An 18,639-nucleotide genomic window follows, 5' to 3' on the forward strand; every position below is an offset into this window, starting at 1 on the left:
AAATATTGAATGACAATGTGACATGACACATTTTCTTCTCCATAAAATCACTTTTGTAAATGTATTGTGACGGGGACATCTTAACGTGTTTGACCCACATGTTTATATTATTTACAGTTTGTTTTCCAACTTTTTACTGTCACACCATAGGAACCATGTACAGATTATCTGTCAACTACACACTTGTATACACAACCACTTTCACACACATACACACCCACAAATCTAATAATTGAGGACGATTGTTTTAATAAACCACATAACAGCATATACTGTAGATCACGATCAGTACACTTGACCTGATTACAGATGTGTAGATATGACTTAATGCTTAAATCACTTTTATGAAATGATGATCCACATGCGAGTAAACACACATCAACACACACACATAGACAAGTGAGTTCTCACCGGTCCAGCACATAGCCGAGCGCTTTCTGTCGTACGCCTGAGTAGACAGACGGACTCTTCTCCCACGCCACCAAATTAGATGCATCATGGAACAGGTGAATGTTGACCAGGTCAAAGACACTGAACAGAGACAAAGAGAGAGAGAGAGAAAAGTTCAGACTCAACTTCATGAATCAATGCTAATAACAACACACACACACACACACACATGTGATGCTGGAAGCGGATTGGTCAATACAGTGTTCCACTCGAACTAAGACACAGCTAATTTTAACCCTATTAGCAACGTAATAAATGTATTTAGCAAAATGATGTTCATCTAATGAAAATAAAATGTATATTTGTTTATTTTAATAAAAAATCGTGTTGAATGATTATTTATATGACATGTGCAATGTGAATGCATAAACAAAGCACAACATGTATATAATTCATAGAAAGCATCAGAGTAAGATCAGTAAACACTGAACAATAAGATTGTATACTGTCAATACATACAGAATCTTGATCTTCACACAATAGTCTGTCTGAATACTGGATTCTGAATAAAATCCTTAAATGCACGGCTAGCTGTGGATTATCACGCTTATACCATGGTCATTTGCCAATGGCTAGCCGTGGAATATCCCTTACATATAGAAAACCTCACTCGTTGTAGACTTACTGTTGGCTCTTGAAAAGCTCTTTCATTTGTAAATAGCTTTGGATAAAAGCATCTGCTAAATGAAACCATGTAAAACACGTACAAGGGGCTCTACATAACATCAGTTGAGAATTCAATGTATGCAGAAATTCTTCTTGTGAATAAACGGCAGTAAGTCTCTGTCCCTTGATAGCTTACACAGCTTGTAGAAGTAAAGCACTTGTGTTTGAAGAGCACTGATATTGAGAGCAGTAATCCGTTTAAAAGTGACACAATCAGAAGAGCAGCATGCTAAGCCTGTTATTCCTCTGTCACCATTTCATTAGCGTTCCCTCCGGCACACCAACATCACCATTCTCATCTGAACCTTTTCTTCTCATGTCATCCTGCTATTAAATTAGCCTTGCTCTCTCTCTCTCTCTCTCTCTCTCTCTCAGAGGGAAGCTCTGATTCATTCTGCACAGGTTCAATTGCATGTAATGTTTTCTGTCATCTGTCATACGGAACTGCACAGCTAACACGATTAGCTCTAATCTAATCGTGTCATTGTAGGAACCCTCACTGGACTCACCACAGGCCCCACTGCTCTTGCTAACATCCACCTAAAGTGACACTTTTATTCAAATGAAACCTGAGGTTGTGTTCTAGGATTCTGGAGATGTGATCATAACAGTTTTCAGTGAATATAAATCTATGTTCTCTTTGAATCAGTAAATATGAATCTATGCTCTCTTTGAATCAGCAAAAATTTATGTTCTCAATGAATCTGTGAATTTTAATCTGTATTCTAAATAAATCTGTGAATTAGAATATGTGTTGTCTATGAAACTGTGAATTTGTTATCTCTATGAATCCTTGAACATTAATCTGTGAATTTGAATTTGTGTTCTCAATGAATCTGTGAATTTTAATCTGTGTTCTCAATGAATCTGGCTTCTCTCTGATTCAGTGAATTCGAATCTGTGTTCTCAATGAATCAATGAATCTGAATCTTGCTTCTCTCCGAATCAGTGAATCTGAATCTCTGTTCTCAATGAATATATGAATCTGGGTTCTCTCTGAATCAATGAATCTGAATCTCTGTTCTCAATGAATCAGCGAATCTGGGTTCTCTCCGAATCAGTGAATCTGAATCTCTGTTCTCAATGAATATATGAATCTGTGTTCTCTCTGAATCAATGAATCTGAATCTCTGTTCTCAATGAATCAGCGAATCTGGGTTCTCTCTGAATCAATGAATCTGAATCTCTGTTCTCAATGAATATATGAATCTGTGTTCTCTCTGAATCAATGAATCTGAATCTGTGTACTCAATGAATCAGTGAATCTGAATTATCTCTGAATCAATGAATCTGAATCTGTGTACTCAATGAATCAGCGAATCTGGGTTCTCTCCGAATCAGTGAATCTGAATCTCTGTTCTCAATGAATATATGAAGCTGTATTCTCACTGAATCAATGAATCTGAATCTCTGTTCTCAATGAATCAGCGAATCTGGGTTCTCTCTGAATCAGTGAATCTGAATCTCTGTTCTCAATGAATATATGAATCTGGGTTCTCTCTGAATCAGTGAATCTGAATCTCTGTTCTCAATGAATATATGAATCTGTGTTCTCTCTGAATCAATGAATCTGAATCTGTGTACTCAATGAATCAGTGAATCTGAATTATCTCTGAATCAATGAATCTGAATCTGTGTACTCAATGAATCAGCGAATCTGGGTTCTCTCTGAATCAATGAATCTGAATCTGTGTACTCAATGAATCAGCGAATCTGGGTTCTCTCTGAATCAGTGAATCTGAATCTCTGTTCTCAATGAATATATGAATCGGTGTTCTCTCTGAATCAATGAATCTGAATCTGTGTACTCAATGAATCAGCGAATCTGGGTTCTCTCTGAATCAATGAATCTGAATCTGTGTACTCAATGAATCAGTGAATCTGGGTTCTCTCTGAATCAATGAATCTGAATCTGTGTACTCAATGAATCAGCGAATCTGGGTTCTCTCTGAATCAGTGAATCTGAATCTCTGTTCTCAATAAATATATGAAGCTGTGTTCTCTCTGAATCAATGAATCTGAATCTCTGTTCTCAATTAATATATGAATCTGGGTTCTCTCTGAATCAGTGAATCTGAATCTCTGTTCTCAATGAATATATGAATCTGGGTTCTCTCTGAATCAGTGAATCTGAATCTCTGTTCTCAATGAATATATGAAGCTGTATTCTCACTGAATCAATGAATCTGAATCTCTGTTCTCAATGAATATATGAATCTGGGTTCTCTCTGAATCAGTGAATCTGAATCTCTGTTCTCAATGAATATATGAAGCTGTGTTCTCTCTGAATCAATGAATCTGAATCTCTGTTCTCAATGAATATATGAATCTGGGTTCTCTCTGAATCAGTGAATCTGAATCTCTGTTCTCAATGAATATATGAAGCTGTGTTCTCTCTGAATCAGTGAATCTGAATCTCTGTTCTCAATGAATATATGAAGCTGTGTTCTCTCTGAATCAATGAATCTGAATCTCTGTTCTCAATGAATATATGAATCTGGGTTCTCTCTGAATCAGTGAATCTGAATCTCTGTTCTCAATTAATATATGAATCTGTGTTCTCTCTGAATCAATGAATCTGAATCTGTGTACACAATGAATCAGTGAATCTGAATCTCTGTTCTCAATGAATATATGAAGCTGTGTTCTCTCTGAATCAATGAATCTGAATCTCTGTTCTCAATGAATATATGAATCTGTGTTCTCTCTGAATCAATGAATCTGAATCTGTGTACTCAATGAATCAGTGAATCTGGGTTCTCTCTGAATCAATGAATATGAATCCTGGTTCCCTGTGAATCAGTGAATATAAATCTGGGTTCTCTCTGCAAATCTCTGCTATATAAACACAGAGGTTTAACTCACCAGTCAGCCAGAGCCCATCGGGTCCTGATGAAGCCTTTTCTAGACCACTTGCACTGCAGGAAGACAACCATTACATGAATAATATTATTAATAACATTGAAATCACCATGACGTGAATGACCACTATTAAGTAACTATGTTTTAATGTAACTTTCATGTAGTTTATGAGTAAAACATAAGATTAGCACAATATACTGATCAGTACATATATGCTCCACAATCTCCTCCGTGATGCGAGACCGGTGCGTGTACAGCTGACACTCGTTAACACTCACGCACCGGCCTCGCATCCCGGCTCTCGTCCTGCCTACCTCACTACATTAATCCTTTAGTTTTATATTTGAACTTTTCATGTCAATTTAAGTTTCATTTCTTAGTAAGTTTTACAATCTATTATCGGTTTGTTCTTTTAATATTGTTTTTATCCAAAGTGACTTACAGAGAGTTCAGGGAGCAATAAGCGATATGTCATACAGGAGCAATTATACAAAAGGGGCTAATACCAAGTTACTAGTTTCAACAAAATTTCTTTTCAGGAACATGTAATTTCTGGGGATTCAGGATGAGTTTGATTGAGAAGCAACAGTGCTGTCATTCTTGATGGTCTCTGTTCTCGCCCGCAGCGGCATGTGTATAAACGGACAGAAGCTCTGTGTCTCTAGTAAATGATCCAATCAGAAGTCTGATCTCACAGCACATGACACACCACGCTGCCTGTTATTAAATGAGAGACAAATTGATGCAGCGAGCGTCCTGAATACCAATGCAGAAAAATAAAAAACCTCTCTCTCTCTCTCTCTCTGTCTCTCTCTCTCTCTCTCTCTCTCTCTCTCTCTCTCTCTCTCTCTCTCTCTCTCTCTCTCTCTCTCTCTCTCTGTCTCTCTCTGTCTCTCTCTGTCTCTCTCTGTCTCTCTCTGTCTCTCTCTGTCTCTCTCTCTCTCTCTCTCTCTCTCTGTCTCTCTCTGTCTCTCTCTGTCTCCCTCTCCCTCTCTCTGTCTCTCTCTGTCTCTCTCTCTCTCTCTCTCTGTCTCCCTCTCCCTCTCTCCCTCTCTGTCTCTCTGTCTCTCTGTCTCTCTCTCTCTCTCTCCCTCTCTCCCTCTCTCCCTCTCTTATCACTCTCCCTCTCTTATCTCTCTCCCTCTCTCCCTCTCTCCCTCTCTCCCTCTATCTCTCTCTCCGTCTCTCTCTCCGTCTCTCTCTCTCTCTCTCTGTCTCTCTGTCTCTCTCTGTCTCTCTCTGTCTCTCTCTCTCTCTCTCTCTCTCTCTCTCTCTCTCTCCGTCTCTCTCTCCGTCTCTCTCTCCGTCTCTCTCTCCGTCTCTCTCTCCGTCTCTCTCTCCGTCTCTCTCTCCGTCTCTCTCTCCGTCTCTCTCTCCGTCTCTCTCTCCGTCTCTCTCTCCGTCTCTCTCTCCGTCTCTCTCTCTCTCTGTCTCTCTCTCTGACTCTCTAATGGAGAGTTAACTGCAGCGATGAATAAACTAATTACCGGCCGGGTCACATCATTACAAATTGAGTAATTTTATTTAAAAACTCTGATGCAAATTAAAGGTCTTCGAGTGATTTGATTGCTCCTCACATCTTTCAGAGCGCATTAGTGTAAGATGAACTGTATCAAATTCAATTACATTTGCATACTTGAATTAATCCTTAAACTAGAGCACGGCCGACGGGCTTCGTGAGGTCAATAAAACCTGTTTCGGTACAGACACAGAAAACACCTCATCAGGTGTCTCATCTCTCTACAAACACAGAATAAAACACACATATCTACAAACTTACTGGCTTTTTCTGACACCACTGATGGACAAAACATGTTAGAAACATGTGTTTGTTTTCCCTTTTTTTTCAGGTTCAGGTTCAGAATGACAGGAGGGTAAACAAACAACGGCAGAATTGTAATTTTGAGTGACTAAACCTGTAAATACGCTTCTACCGACAGGAATGAAAATATCACAGCCAATCTCATCTGCGCGGCCGGGTCACTCCAGTGGACACTATAAAGGTCACAGCACGCAGGAGGTGACAATGATGAACGGATATCTGCTCCGGCTCCGTTCCATCCCGCCCAGAGAGAGAGAGAGAAGCGTCTAAACACCGGGGTCTACGGGAGAACTACATAATCTCATCTCGGGCGGCCATCGGACGAATCAACCTCCATCACGAGTTAGAGACGTCACGGGCCGCTGCGGGTGGATGGGAGAGCTTCTCCTGACCTTTCTAACATTGTGCTTGAGAGATCTGTACCATCTCATAAATAACAGCCCACAGCTGCGTCCCCACAGTCACGGCGAGACACGAACACCACACGAGAAATAACTAATAAACACAGGGTCTGATTGATGAAGACCAGCACTTCTCTTCTCCATCTGTCACTGTTCTATCATCCGGGTCAGATTAAATAAGACATCATCAGTGTGAGCTCAGGGCCACATCATCTTCTCAATCATTATTCTGAGATATTTACGCACTTCCCGGAAGACAAAATAATAACACTAAACACAAAGGAACTTTTAAACACACCTGATACCAAGGGCCCTATCGTACGCCCGGCGCAAATCCTCACCATTTTTATAGCCGGATTGAAAGACACTGAACCGCTAGGCTGTCAATCAAACGGGAAAGTGATGTCATTAAAATAGCTTCCCAGAACTCTCTGCGACAGAGTTCCAGACCAGGATGCCAATCGGTCTATTCAGCATTCAAGTTATACCTGACATAGTCACATCTACAGCTTACACGTTACTTCATCAGGCAAAGGATGAGTCTTGGTGAACTTGTTGAATAACTGAATTTGATACCTCACAAAGGCCAAAAATATGAAATGATACAAATTACGGAGCAATTTTCCCAAAAGCAGCAACACCATTCGAGACCCGAGAAAGCTATTAAACACAAAAGCAAAGACCTCCTCTAAACACAGCGCGTCTTGTCCCACAGTCGCTGTTAATAGCGTTTCTTTAGGGAGTTAGATGGATGGCGAATCCGGGCGGTTTCATCTACTAAAAGACAGCATAAATCACGGAGCGCGGAGCAGGATGAAGCCGAGGTTATCGCCAGCCTGCCCGCCTCATGAGAAACCTGCATTAGAGCATTAGTGAAATTAATTCATCTTTCATAAGAGGTTTGAGCGTATCTGTGATCTATGATAACAACCAATTTCTCACTACTGAGCGAGCGAGAGTGAGAAAGCCCTTGATAGACTACACAAATCTGCTGCTTTAAATGGGCTAACATTATGTGGAGTGCTGCTCTCCGGCACGTCGGCCGACATTCATGAGGCGTTCCACGATACCGCGTAAATCAACAGGCAAACTTTTGCCTTTTTCTGTTTTCCGTCTCTTTCGTGTCGTTCGTCTGAAGGTGCGGCGGCTCTGTAATTGCTTTCCGATCGTGTGGAAATGCCTCCTGCGGGAGATAAAGTGAAGCGGGATGTTACTCGTGAAAGAGGCGGAAAACGGTAGCAGCCCGTGAAAGGGCAGCTTAGTCTTTTTTGCATATATTTACGGGACGAGAGCGCCCGAGCGCGGGTAACTGATGGCTGCGGGGAATCGCCCTGACACCAGCACTTTATTAGTATATCAGACTCACACACACACACAGGTGTCACCGTAAAATGGAAGAGAAAATCACTCTTGAGCAACAGACACCTGCAATCTTAAAGGAAGAAGACCTTTTAAATCTCATTGAATTCTCACAATAATTACACATCTAAAATGTGTTTCTGTAAGTAAAAGAGATTCACCCTATGGATGCACGGGACAAAGATGTAGAAATGACCACAATTCAGGGAGAGCTGCTTAATTCATCTTTTTGTAAAGTGATGTGCATTGTAAAAAGCAGTATATATGTATATAAATGATAATAGTTAATATCAAACTCTCTAGAAAAACGAGCGATACGTGAGATTAAACATTATAATGTGCTGTGTAAATGTGTAAAGATGTGGATATAAAATGATTTATTGTCAAGGCTACATCGCATTACGTTATCAGGTGAAAGAAACCAGTATTATTATTATTATTATTAGTGAATTTTAATGCATGCGCTTGTTTTCATGTGCGGACGATTAGATTTCTGCTGTGCAAGGACTGAAGACTCACATCAGGAAAGTAATGTTGGGGAAACTTCTCTTTCTCCAGCATGGTGGTGGTCAACAACGTGTCCGAGCTGATCTCCTTACCGACCACCCTCTTGAACTTTTTGGCTGTAAGAAAGCAAACATGAAGAGTTCAATCAGAAAACAAAGCGACATTTGTCATCAAGGGCTTCATCAAACAAAAGCGCCACCTATTGACCAAACACAGAAGTGTCAGGAGTGAATCCATGAGAAACAGACCGAATAAAACTGACTGATATACACAGAAATGTAAATGTAAAAAAGTCTCAAGTAAAGAACATCTGTGATTTTATCTGACAGTGACCGAATCTCTCGCCCTCTACACATCACACATTACAATAAAAGACGTTTAGACAACCTTAAAATATTTTCCAATGACACATTTGTAATTCTCAACATAATAATATAACTGCACTATGGCATCTTTGATAAAATCATGTATTTAAATCTGTATAAAATAACTAATTCGAGGTAAAAATCTAATGTTGACAGGTGTGATACCGCCGAATGATCACTTTGATGTAGGGAGCGATTACGGCCATCATGTGTGAGCTATTCCGGTGTTGAAGATCTCCGGGTTTGAGCGGGCCGGCGAGGGCTAATGCTGACGCTGGTGTAATGGCAGTGACTTTAATTAGTGTGACCGCCGGGACACGTGAACTCTGACCCCTACCGCTGATGAGGTCACGGCTAACCGTCCAATAGCTTGAGTACACGATTACCAGGGGCTGAAATCTCATGAATTAAATCCTAATATTAATAAGCATTACTGTTTCCTATGGGTAACTCCATCTTAGCATGTTTTATAGCTTCTGCACCCACCTTGACCGTTTCTGATGGAATTGATGAGAGCGCACGCAACATCTCATTAACTGAACTCAAGAGGTGAAACGTACCTTTGAAATCAAACTGCTGGATGTTTTTCAGGGAATCGTGAATGAAGAAGCAGGATCCTAAGGCCTGAAACAGAAGACGAGGACATTTACACAACAGTGGTCAAATCTACAGCCAAATCAAGCACATTCTGTGCCAGTCACAAACGTAAACATAGTTTATAGTTTAAAAACAAACATTAATAAAATAAAACTACTATTCATTTCTATTGATAATTGTCGTAAAACAGTGTCTTTAATATTCTGCTCTTTAATATTCAAGCTTAGATGTTTGTTAGAAAGAGCATTAGTTAAATTGACAATGACATGAAAAAAATAAGATCAAAGAAGTGTGATATCTTTTACCAAAATAAATGACGTCATATTTCATAAATTCACGCGATAGAGTATTCACAACACAACAGAGAAGCACAAAGAAGCACACTTTCTCCTCTTGTGTATCTAGAGATTAGGCTGTAAGAAAAAGTCTTTTCTTCTGTATGGAGTTCACACAGCGCTCAAATATAACATGTAAATTATAACAGGACCTGATTCTGTCAAAGCGTCGTGAGGCGCTCAAAGCGCACAGTCAGAGTTTAGCATGACCAAAGATTTTCTTCAATAGGATTATATTCTTAATTTTTACTCAACAATCAGACAGTTTTCTCACTCTGTAGACGGTCCAAACAAACGGAGCCGGGCTCGGCATAAGGCTCCAGGGATTTGATGCGGTTCACAGTTCACTAACTGCTTTTCTGAGAGGCTTTTACACCTCCGGCACTCCGGCGGGGCTGAAAAAGAGCCAGACCTGATTCCTGTGCGCTCACGGCTCAATGCAGCGGCCCAAAACTGAGGACTAATACTCTCGATAAGCTCTCCGGCCCACGTCGTCTATGGAGACCGATGTGAGGAGTCATGGGAGAGCTCCGGCCATCAGAGAATATGAAATGAGAGGCAGATCGTACAGTTGGTAAGCAAGAAAAGACAACAATGGAAACGGTGAGAAATGGAGTGAAAGGCCTTGTGAAGGTTTTCTCTGGTTCAGTGACCTTCAGACGGACAGAAGGTCGGGAGAGCTCTAATCTGATGAAATGAAGGCCAAACACGACCCCAGACGTTTCAAACACAGAGGAAGTCAAGTTTCTTCAATCAGATGATTAATTCTGGCTGTTTGAAAACTAACGAAATAAATCAAAGATAAATGCACAATAATCATTTATCTGGTACCTCACAAACCCTTACTTAGTACTTCTATAATATGATGGGTTACTGAAGAATATACAAAAACACCTCGAAATCTGACATTCATGAGGCATAAATGAGTTGATGTTGAAGTTCTCATTCAGGTGAAATAATGTGGTAATAATGCACTTGTGTATGAAACACAGCTCTTTTAATGAATGAATGATGACAACGTTCAGAAACAGTGAGATGATGATGGTGGGGAATAAAGAGGTGGGTCCGGTCGGCTGGCACTGAAGGACTGTAGGAAGGCCTCCTGCATTATTTATGAACATCAACACATCTTGAGATTAAACATTTGCTGATTTGTCAAAAGCACAAACAGCAGGTCCTGCTCACGGCTCCGTGTATCAGAGCATTCGGCCCAAAACACCGCAGCACATTTCATTGATGAGAACATTCCCTGCGTGACCCGGACAGCCTGACGGAAGAGAGAAACTGACGGGACAGGAATGAAGGTCAGTTTCCAGGAAAAGACCCTGTTGATTTATCATTGGGAAAATGAAAGTAAAATGCTTCTGTAAACTTGAGCGAGAGAGAGAGAGAGAGAGAGAGAGACAGAGAGAGAGAGAGAGAGAGAGAGAGAGAGAGAGAGAGAGAGATGGAGGGACAGAGAGAAATAGTTTCTCTCTCTCTCTTATTGTTGAATAACAAATGTCAATGCTCAGCATATTTATATATGCAATTTTCATACGAACATGAGCAGTTTAAAGTCATGAAAATGTATAAAACATCAACAGATTCCTAAAATGTATACACATGTAAGCTGAATATTCATAATGTATGGTATATTAATATTTCTCAAAGTATAAATGGTCAATTTATCAAACAAAAACACTCACACCCACAGCTCATCATCATCATATGAACTCAAGACTTAATAAATATTTACCACCAAAGTTCAAGTGGACCCCCCTCCCCTCAGCATCATATTAGCGGCGGTAATGAATCCATTGGTCCAGCCCGTGACAGAGTCCACATCGGTGCCGGACGCGCTGACAGAAAGCATTTCTCTGTACAATGGCCGGTGTGGAGCGTATGTGTGTCACGTTCAGTCTTATTGATTAGCTGCCAGATTCACTTGAAATAATTAAAAGTATATTTTACATATTTATAAAGGCAACTGTCACGGGCGCTACTTAATTTTCCATTAGTCAAATGCCCTCTGTGGCTGCGGGAGGTGACGGGAGATGACTCATTGCCGTAATTGCAGACAGAAAGACAATAAGCGGCCATTAAAAGCAGATTTTATTGGCCACCCTAACAATCTGCGTTCTGGGTTTTAATCGGACCTCTCAGAACAGCTTTACGGGTTTTCTACAAACCTCATCACACATCACAATACAAACATCACTCTTTCCTATAGATCACACATCTGATTTCTTTCCTCTATAAATCACTAAATATTAAATGCAAGTAAATAATTGCTGAGGTGATATGTGATGATATTATTCTAAGAACTGAGATGTTTTAACTGAAAAGAAAACGAGACTTGTTAGGAGAGCAGAGCCTTGTGGAGACATGAGGACGGGCTCTTCTGACTCGGGAGGTTATGTGTAGTTGTTAAGTGGTTGAACACTGGCCTAACAACCACTCAAGAACTACCCGTAACCCCTAACAACCACTCAAGAACTACCCGTAACCCCTAATAACCACTCAAGAACTACCCGTAACCCCTAACAACCACTCAACTACCCGTAACAACCACTCAAGAACTACCCGTAACCCCTAACAACCACTCAAGAACTACCCGTAACCCCCTAACAACCACTCAACTACCCGTAACCCCCTAACAACCACTCCAGAACTACCCGTAACCCCCTAACAACCACTCAAGAACTACCCGTAACCCCTAACAACCACTCGAGAACTACCCGTAACCCCTAACAACCACTCAAGAACTACCCGTAACCCCTAACAACCACTCAACTACCCGTAACAACCACTCAAGAACTACCCGTAACCCCTAACAACCACTCAAGAACTACCCGTCACCCCTAACAACCACTCAACTACCCGTAACCCCTAACAACCACTCGAGAACTACCCGTAACCCCTAACAACCACTCGAGAACTACCCGTAACCCCTAACAACCACTCGAGAACTACCCGTAACCCCTAACAACCACTCGAGAACTACCCGTAACCCCTAACAACCACTCGAGAACTACCCGTAACCCCCTAACAACCACTCGAGAACTACCCGTAACCCCTTAACAACCACTCCAGAACTACCCGTAACCCCCTAACAACCACTCGAGAACTACCCGTAACCCCTTAATAACCACTCGAGAACTACCCGTAACCCCCTAACAACCACTCGAGAACTACCCGTAACCCCTAACAACCACTCCAGAACTACCCGTAACCCCCTAACAACCACTCGAGAACTACCCGTAACCCCCTAACAACCACTCGAGAACTACCCGTAACCCCCCAACAACCACTCAAGAACTACCCGTAACCCCCCAACAACCACTCGAGAACTACCCGTAACCCCCTAACAACCACTCGAGAACTACCCGTAACCCCTAACAACCACTCGAGAACTACCCGTAACCCCGTAACAACCACTCAACTACCCGTAACCCCTAACAACCACTCGAGAACTACCCGTAACCCCCTAACAACCACTCAAGAACTACCCGTAACCCCCTAACAACCACTCAAGAACTACCCGTAACCCCTAACAACCACTCAGGAACAACCCGTAACCCCTAACAACCACTCAACTACCCGTAACCCCCTAACAACCACTCCAGAATTACCCGTAACCCCCCAACAACCACTCAACTACCCGTAACCCCTAACAACCACTCGAGAACTACCCGTAACCCCCTAACAACCACTCAAGAACTACCCATAACCCCCTAACAACCACTCAAGAACTACCCGTAACCCCTAACAACCACTCGAGAACTACCCGTAACCCCCTAACAACCACTCCAGAACTACCCGTAACCCGGAGATTATTTAACCTTCAAACTTTTCTGGTTTCTTTTTTATTCAACACACAAACTATAGATGTTCTTCCCGATCAAACCAGAAAAATTTTCTTAATAGTCACGAGTCTAACAGATCTCAAGACAGAAAGCATTCAGACCGCAGTCTGACTCAAACAATATGATTTTGTTCCTATAATTCACACATTCATAAATGCTGAATCTACATACTGAACCTACATTGCAAAGTAAGTAAATCAGAAATGATTTATGATTTATCTGCAATAATATATCGGCCTAAATTCATTTTACAAAACAATAAATGTTCATAGTCACCAGCAAAACATGTTTTAGCATCAGAGTTAATATCAGCTCTTATTTTACTCTTCTGGTCAGTATGGCAGTAGTTTAACTGTAATCAGTGTGTGTGTGTGTGTGTGTGTGACACAGGATTGTGGACCACATCAGCGGCCTGTGAGTCCAGACAGAGACGGTCGCACATCCACTGACCTTTCATGGATTTTCTGTGTTCACTTTGAAAAATGAGCCATAAAGTAAAGATAAAAGTAGTCATTTCTCCAGAGCGGTCACACACACACACAGTTGAGTGTCAGTGAGCTTCAGAAGGGTCAAACACTGCATGACAGTGTGTACGGCTAAGACATCTGAAGATGGAAGATCTCCATTCCACCTCTCATGAGGCCAACACACACACACACACACACACAAATCTCTGAGGTGTTCTGTGTCATTATCCTGACACACACTCTCATGAACAAAGTCACCCACACAAACATCACACACACACAATCTTTCACAAACTCCCTCACACACACTTCAGTTCAAACAGTCCGTGCACGTCTCTCATTCTTCAGCTAAACACACCAGTATAGTTTAAAGGATAAAGTGCTATATATTTACATCATCTGAACCCTTGAGGTATTTTTCCTGAAGTTTAACACGAGACATGAGCAGAGGGATGCACGCGAGCCCCTGACGGATCGGACCCAGCGGCCGCAAATAAGATCAAGTGACAGAGGTGCGTTTAATGAGAGCTTTGTCTGTGTATCCAGTCAAACAGCACATGAGGAATAGACAGCGAGGGCCGATACCCCGAATACTCCATCAAACGGCGCATGAGCAATGCTCTGGCAAACACACGACACATCTGAGTCTCAATCCATATTTCCCCGGCGAAGAGCGTCCAACTTATTGACACATTTACCCCGACTGTCTCTAGCGCTCTTCGTCTGCCATCATCTTCCTCTCTGTCTCTCTCTCTCTCTCTCTCTCTCTCTCTGGATGGCTTGATGGTGCTGGATGACAAACACTGTGTTTGTGCAGTATTGGATATTTATGCAGCGTTTCTCAGTAGACACCAGGTGAGACCGGATGCTGAATAACAAGTATAGATCTGTACACACAAACAATTACCCTCACAAACATTCTCACATATACACATTTTCTCTTTCTCCCTCACACACACAGATACAGTATATATATATATATATCTTTTAATGTTTATCATTTATAAAAAATTGCTTTTATTTATATTTAAGTCAGAGATGCTTGTTTGACATTTCGATTTGGATTGAAATGTTCTGTTTGTAGTATTTGTTTCTAATGTTTCTAACAAAACAGGAAGTGTATTTGGACCAGAGATGTTTACATCCGGCAAATTGTTATTTATGTTGCTTTATTAAATAGTAAAAATACAAAATAAACCATCTCAGACACCATTTTTCTGATTTTAAAATGTACTATTTAAAAGTATGCGTTTAGGTGAAATGATCATTGATGTTTCATTCTGTGAACAAAAAACAATATTTATCCTAAATTTCATATAAAAATCTTGTTTCTATTTGCATTTATGAGAAACAGGTGGAAATAACCGAAAATGTGCTCTGTATTCTTCCAGACCTCAAATAATGCAAAGAAAACAAGTTTAGATTCACAACACCACAGTCATATTTCTACAAGTATTTAAGAAAAATGTGATAACCTTTATCCCAGTTTTCATGTGTCTTGTCATGCTGTCAGTCTTTCACATTGTCACTCCTGAGGTTTGATTTGATTGAAATTCAACAGACATTGGACTGAAATATTACCACAATGCATCTGGAAATGAGGATTTGAAATGAAAAACATTTCCGCAGCTGTATATAGTATAAAACACGTGTTAATATCGCAAATTATTACTATCCTCATTAATAAAATGTAATTGAACAAAACACTTTTTTTAGGTCAATTAAAGTGACGAATAATAAGCATATCATTTAAAATAAATTACATTTTCTAGAGTTAGAAATCCTCAAAAGAATAAGTCACACAACTAGACTGAGAAACATTAACAGTCACAAGACATCTGGTAACTAACATCACACACATCAGAGGTTCACTCATTATTTTAAAATCCTTTCTGAACTCAAACGCCGCTCTTAAATGATTGATCTCCAAACCGCTGATTGCATTTTCCATTTTTGCAGAAAATGTTTGGGATTGATCTAAACAAAGCGTAATTGGCCAAACGGGCGTCCCGCGCCAGACCTGCCAACAATCCGGTGCGCTCTCAAGGTTGGCCGCCTCGCTGGGGAAATATCATGCATTAATTTCATTTAGCCTCTCTTCCAACATCCAATGGCAGAAGATAATTAAATTGCTTGTCCATTGTGTTCATCTACTTACAAAGTTAATGATATTGTGCGGGGGATTAAAGAGCATTTTATAAAGCACACGGGATGAGAGCTGGCAGCCTCGACATCGCCCGCTTGAACCTTGTCAGTCCGAACGGCCGGCGGTCCCGTAATTAGCGGTGAAATGAATGAATCCTTCTGCCAGATTTCTGCCAAGCTCATCATGCGGCCCGTGCTCCTCTAACCTCACCGAGGTCTAAAGCAATAAAATCATCATGCCAATGACATTCAACAACAAACACACGCACACATCACTGAGTCACAATGCGTACATCTTCAAACAGACCTTTTAGAAACTAATTCAGTTCGGACATGTGCTCGACTCCTCTGAATACTTCACATAGTAAATACTTAGTCAAAGTTTAGTCTCGCTGAAACTTTATGGGTCTAATTTCTGTTCTGCTTCCTGATGTGAAGCAATACATTAAACTTCTCATTTGTATTCCGTTTTGCTAATACACCACAATCTGTCAGTCCAAATCATATTCACTGCTCGAGTATTTATCTTCACAAAATGCTGCATAGAGTAAACCGAGCCGATCGCTTTACACACATTACTGCGCACCACAATCCATTTCATGTTTAACTTCTTTATTTTTACTCGGCCTCTGTCCTTCGATAAAATATCTCAAACCAAAGGAATCACAAATATTGACTTTTCTACACACATACATACATACAGTTAGGTCCTGTATATTTGGACAGAGGCACACTTTTTGTTATTTTAGCTGTGTATCAATGTGTATTCGAGTTACAGTTTTATAATGAATATTGTCTTAAAGTGCACACTCAGCTTTATTCAGAGTGTATTCACATCCAGATTAGCTGGTGGGTTTAGGAATTAGTTCTTTAATATGAAGCTCCCCCTTTTTATCACGGGACCAAAAGCAATTGGACAGTCGAAACAAAAGCTGTTTTTATGGACAGGTATGGGCTTTTCCTTAAATCATTTCTTCATAAATAAAGCATGTAAAGGTCTGAAGTTGATTCTACGTGTTGTCTTTGCATTTGGAAGCTGTTGCTGTGAACCCCATCATGCGGTTCAGAGAGATTTCCATGCAAGTTAGATTTCAAAAACACAAAAATGTCATCACAAGATGCCAGAAACAAATCAATTATTTGAAAAAAAATAATCACAGCTGAGCACAGTAACTTCAATTCAATTCAATTCAATTCAACTTCATTTATATTAGCGCTTTTCACAATTTGCATTGTTCCAAAGCAGCTTTACAGGGGAATAATAAAAACCCCAAAAAAGGGTAAAACACGCTACATGGTGTTTTATATAGTAAATTAAATGATTCTAGTAAATAATATCTAATGTCAGCATCTCCTGGTGGTTTATTAAGCATATTTTGCTTTAAGTGAATGTTTGTCTGTAAAGATGTGTCTTTAATCTAGATTTAAATTGGACGAGTGTGTCTGATCCTGGAATAATATCAGGAAGTCTATTCCAGAGTTTAGGTGCTACGTATGAGAAAGCTCGACCCCCTTTGGTGGATTTAGTTATTCTAGGTGTTATCAAAAGAGTTTTGAGATCTTAGAGAGCGTGATGGGTTGTAGTGTGATAGAAGCTCTGTTAGGTAGGTAGGGGCTAAACCCTTTAAGGCTTTATAAGTGAATAAAAGAACTTTAAAGTCAATACGATACTTAATGTGTAGCCAGTGAAGGGTTGATAACATTGGTGTTATGTGATGGTATTTTCTGGACCTGTTTAGAACTCTGGCAGCTGTGTTCTGAACTAACTGTAGTTTGTTTATTGATGATGAAGGACAAACACTAAGTAGTGCATTACAGTAGTCAAGTCTTGAGGTCATAAATGCATGAATAAGCTTCTCCGCGTCAGCAACACACAGAATATTTCGTAACTTGCCAACATTTCTTAGGTGGAAAAGGCTGTTTTTGTGACATTTGAGATGTGATTTCTAAATGACAGATTGCTGTCTAATATAACGCCTAGATCTTTTACTGTATTTGTTGGAGTAACAGTACATCCTTCAACTTGCAGTTTATAATCAGAAATATTTGTTTTGCGTGTCTTTGGTCCGATAAGTAATATTTCTGTTTTATTAGAATTTAAAAGAAGGAAATTACAGGTCATCCAATGTTGTATATCTTTAATGCACTCTGCCAATGTGGATAGCTGGGGGGAATCATCTGGTCTTGATGAGATATATAGCTGAGTATCATCTGCATAGCAATGGAAGCTAATTCCATGTTTTTTAATAATGTTTCCGAGGGGAAGCATGTATATGGAGAACAGCACGGGTCCCAGAACCGATCCCTGAGGTAATCCATAATTTACTTGCGTTAGATTTGATGATTCCCCATTTAAATGGACAAATTGATGTCTGTCTGACAAGTAAGATCTAAACCACTGTAGTGCCTGTCCCTCAATACCGGTATAATTGTGTAAGCGATCTAGAAGTATGTTATGGTCTACGGTATTGAACGCAGCACTAAGGTCAAGCAGGACCAGGAGTGAGATGTGACCTTTATCTGATGCCATAAGCAGGTCGTTTGTAATTTTAACGAGCGCAGTTTCAGTGCTATGATGCGGTCTGAAGCCTGACTGAAATTTTTCGTGCATGTTGTTATTTTGTAAGAAAGAGCACAGCTGAGTCCACACTACTTTTTCTAGAATTTTAGACAGGTATGGGAGATTTAAAATCGGTCTATAGTTTCCAAGTTCATTTGGATCAAAGTTTGGTTTCTTGATTAGAGGCTTAATGACGGCCATCTTAAAGGGTCCTGGGACATGGCCTAGATTAATTGACGAGTTAATAATGTTATA

General features: G+C 40.4%; 1 protein-coding gene across 1 annotated transcript in view; it reads right to left on the minus strand.

Moving 5' to 3' along the window:
• inpp5a (inositol polyphosphate-5-phosphatase A) overlaps positions 1–18,639 on the minus strand; it is a gene marked incomplete at its 5' end in the record, with an annotated part of 87,031 nt that overhangs the window by 46,445 nt on the left and 21,947 nt on the right. The window contains 4 exons of the mRNA XM_079473413.1: positions 412–531; positions 3,982–4,034; positions 8,080–8,183; positions 8,993–9,056. Of these exons, the coding sequence (XP_079329539.1) occupies positions 412–531; positions 3,982–4,034; positions 8,080–8,183; positions 8,993–9,056 (341 nt within the window). The remainder of the gene's footprint in view (positions 1–411; positions 532–3,981; positions 4,035–8,079; positions 8,184–8,992; positions 9,057–18,639) is intronic.

This window comes from Barbatula barbatula (genome assembly GCF_947034865.1).
Source record: "Barbatula barbatula genome assembly, chromosome: 14".
Classification (NCBI taxonomy): Eukaryota; Metazoa; Chordata; class Actinopteri; order Cypriniformes; family Nemacheilidae; genus Barbatula; species Barbatula barbatula.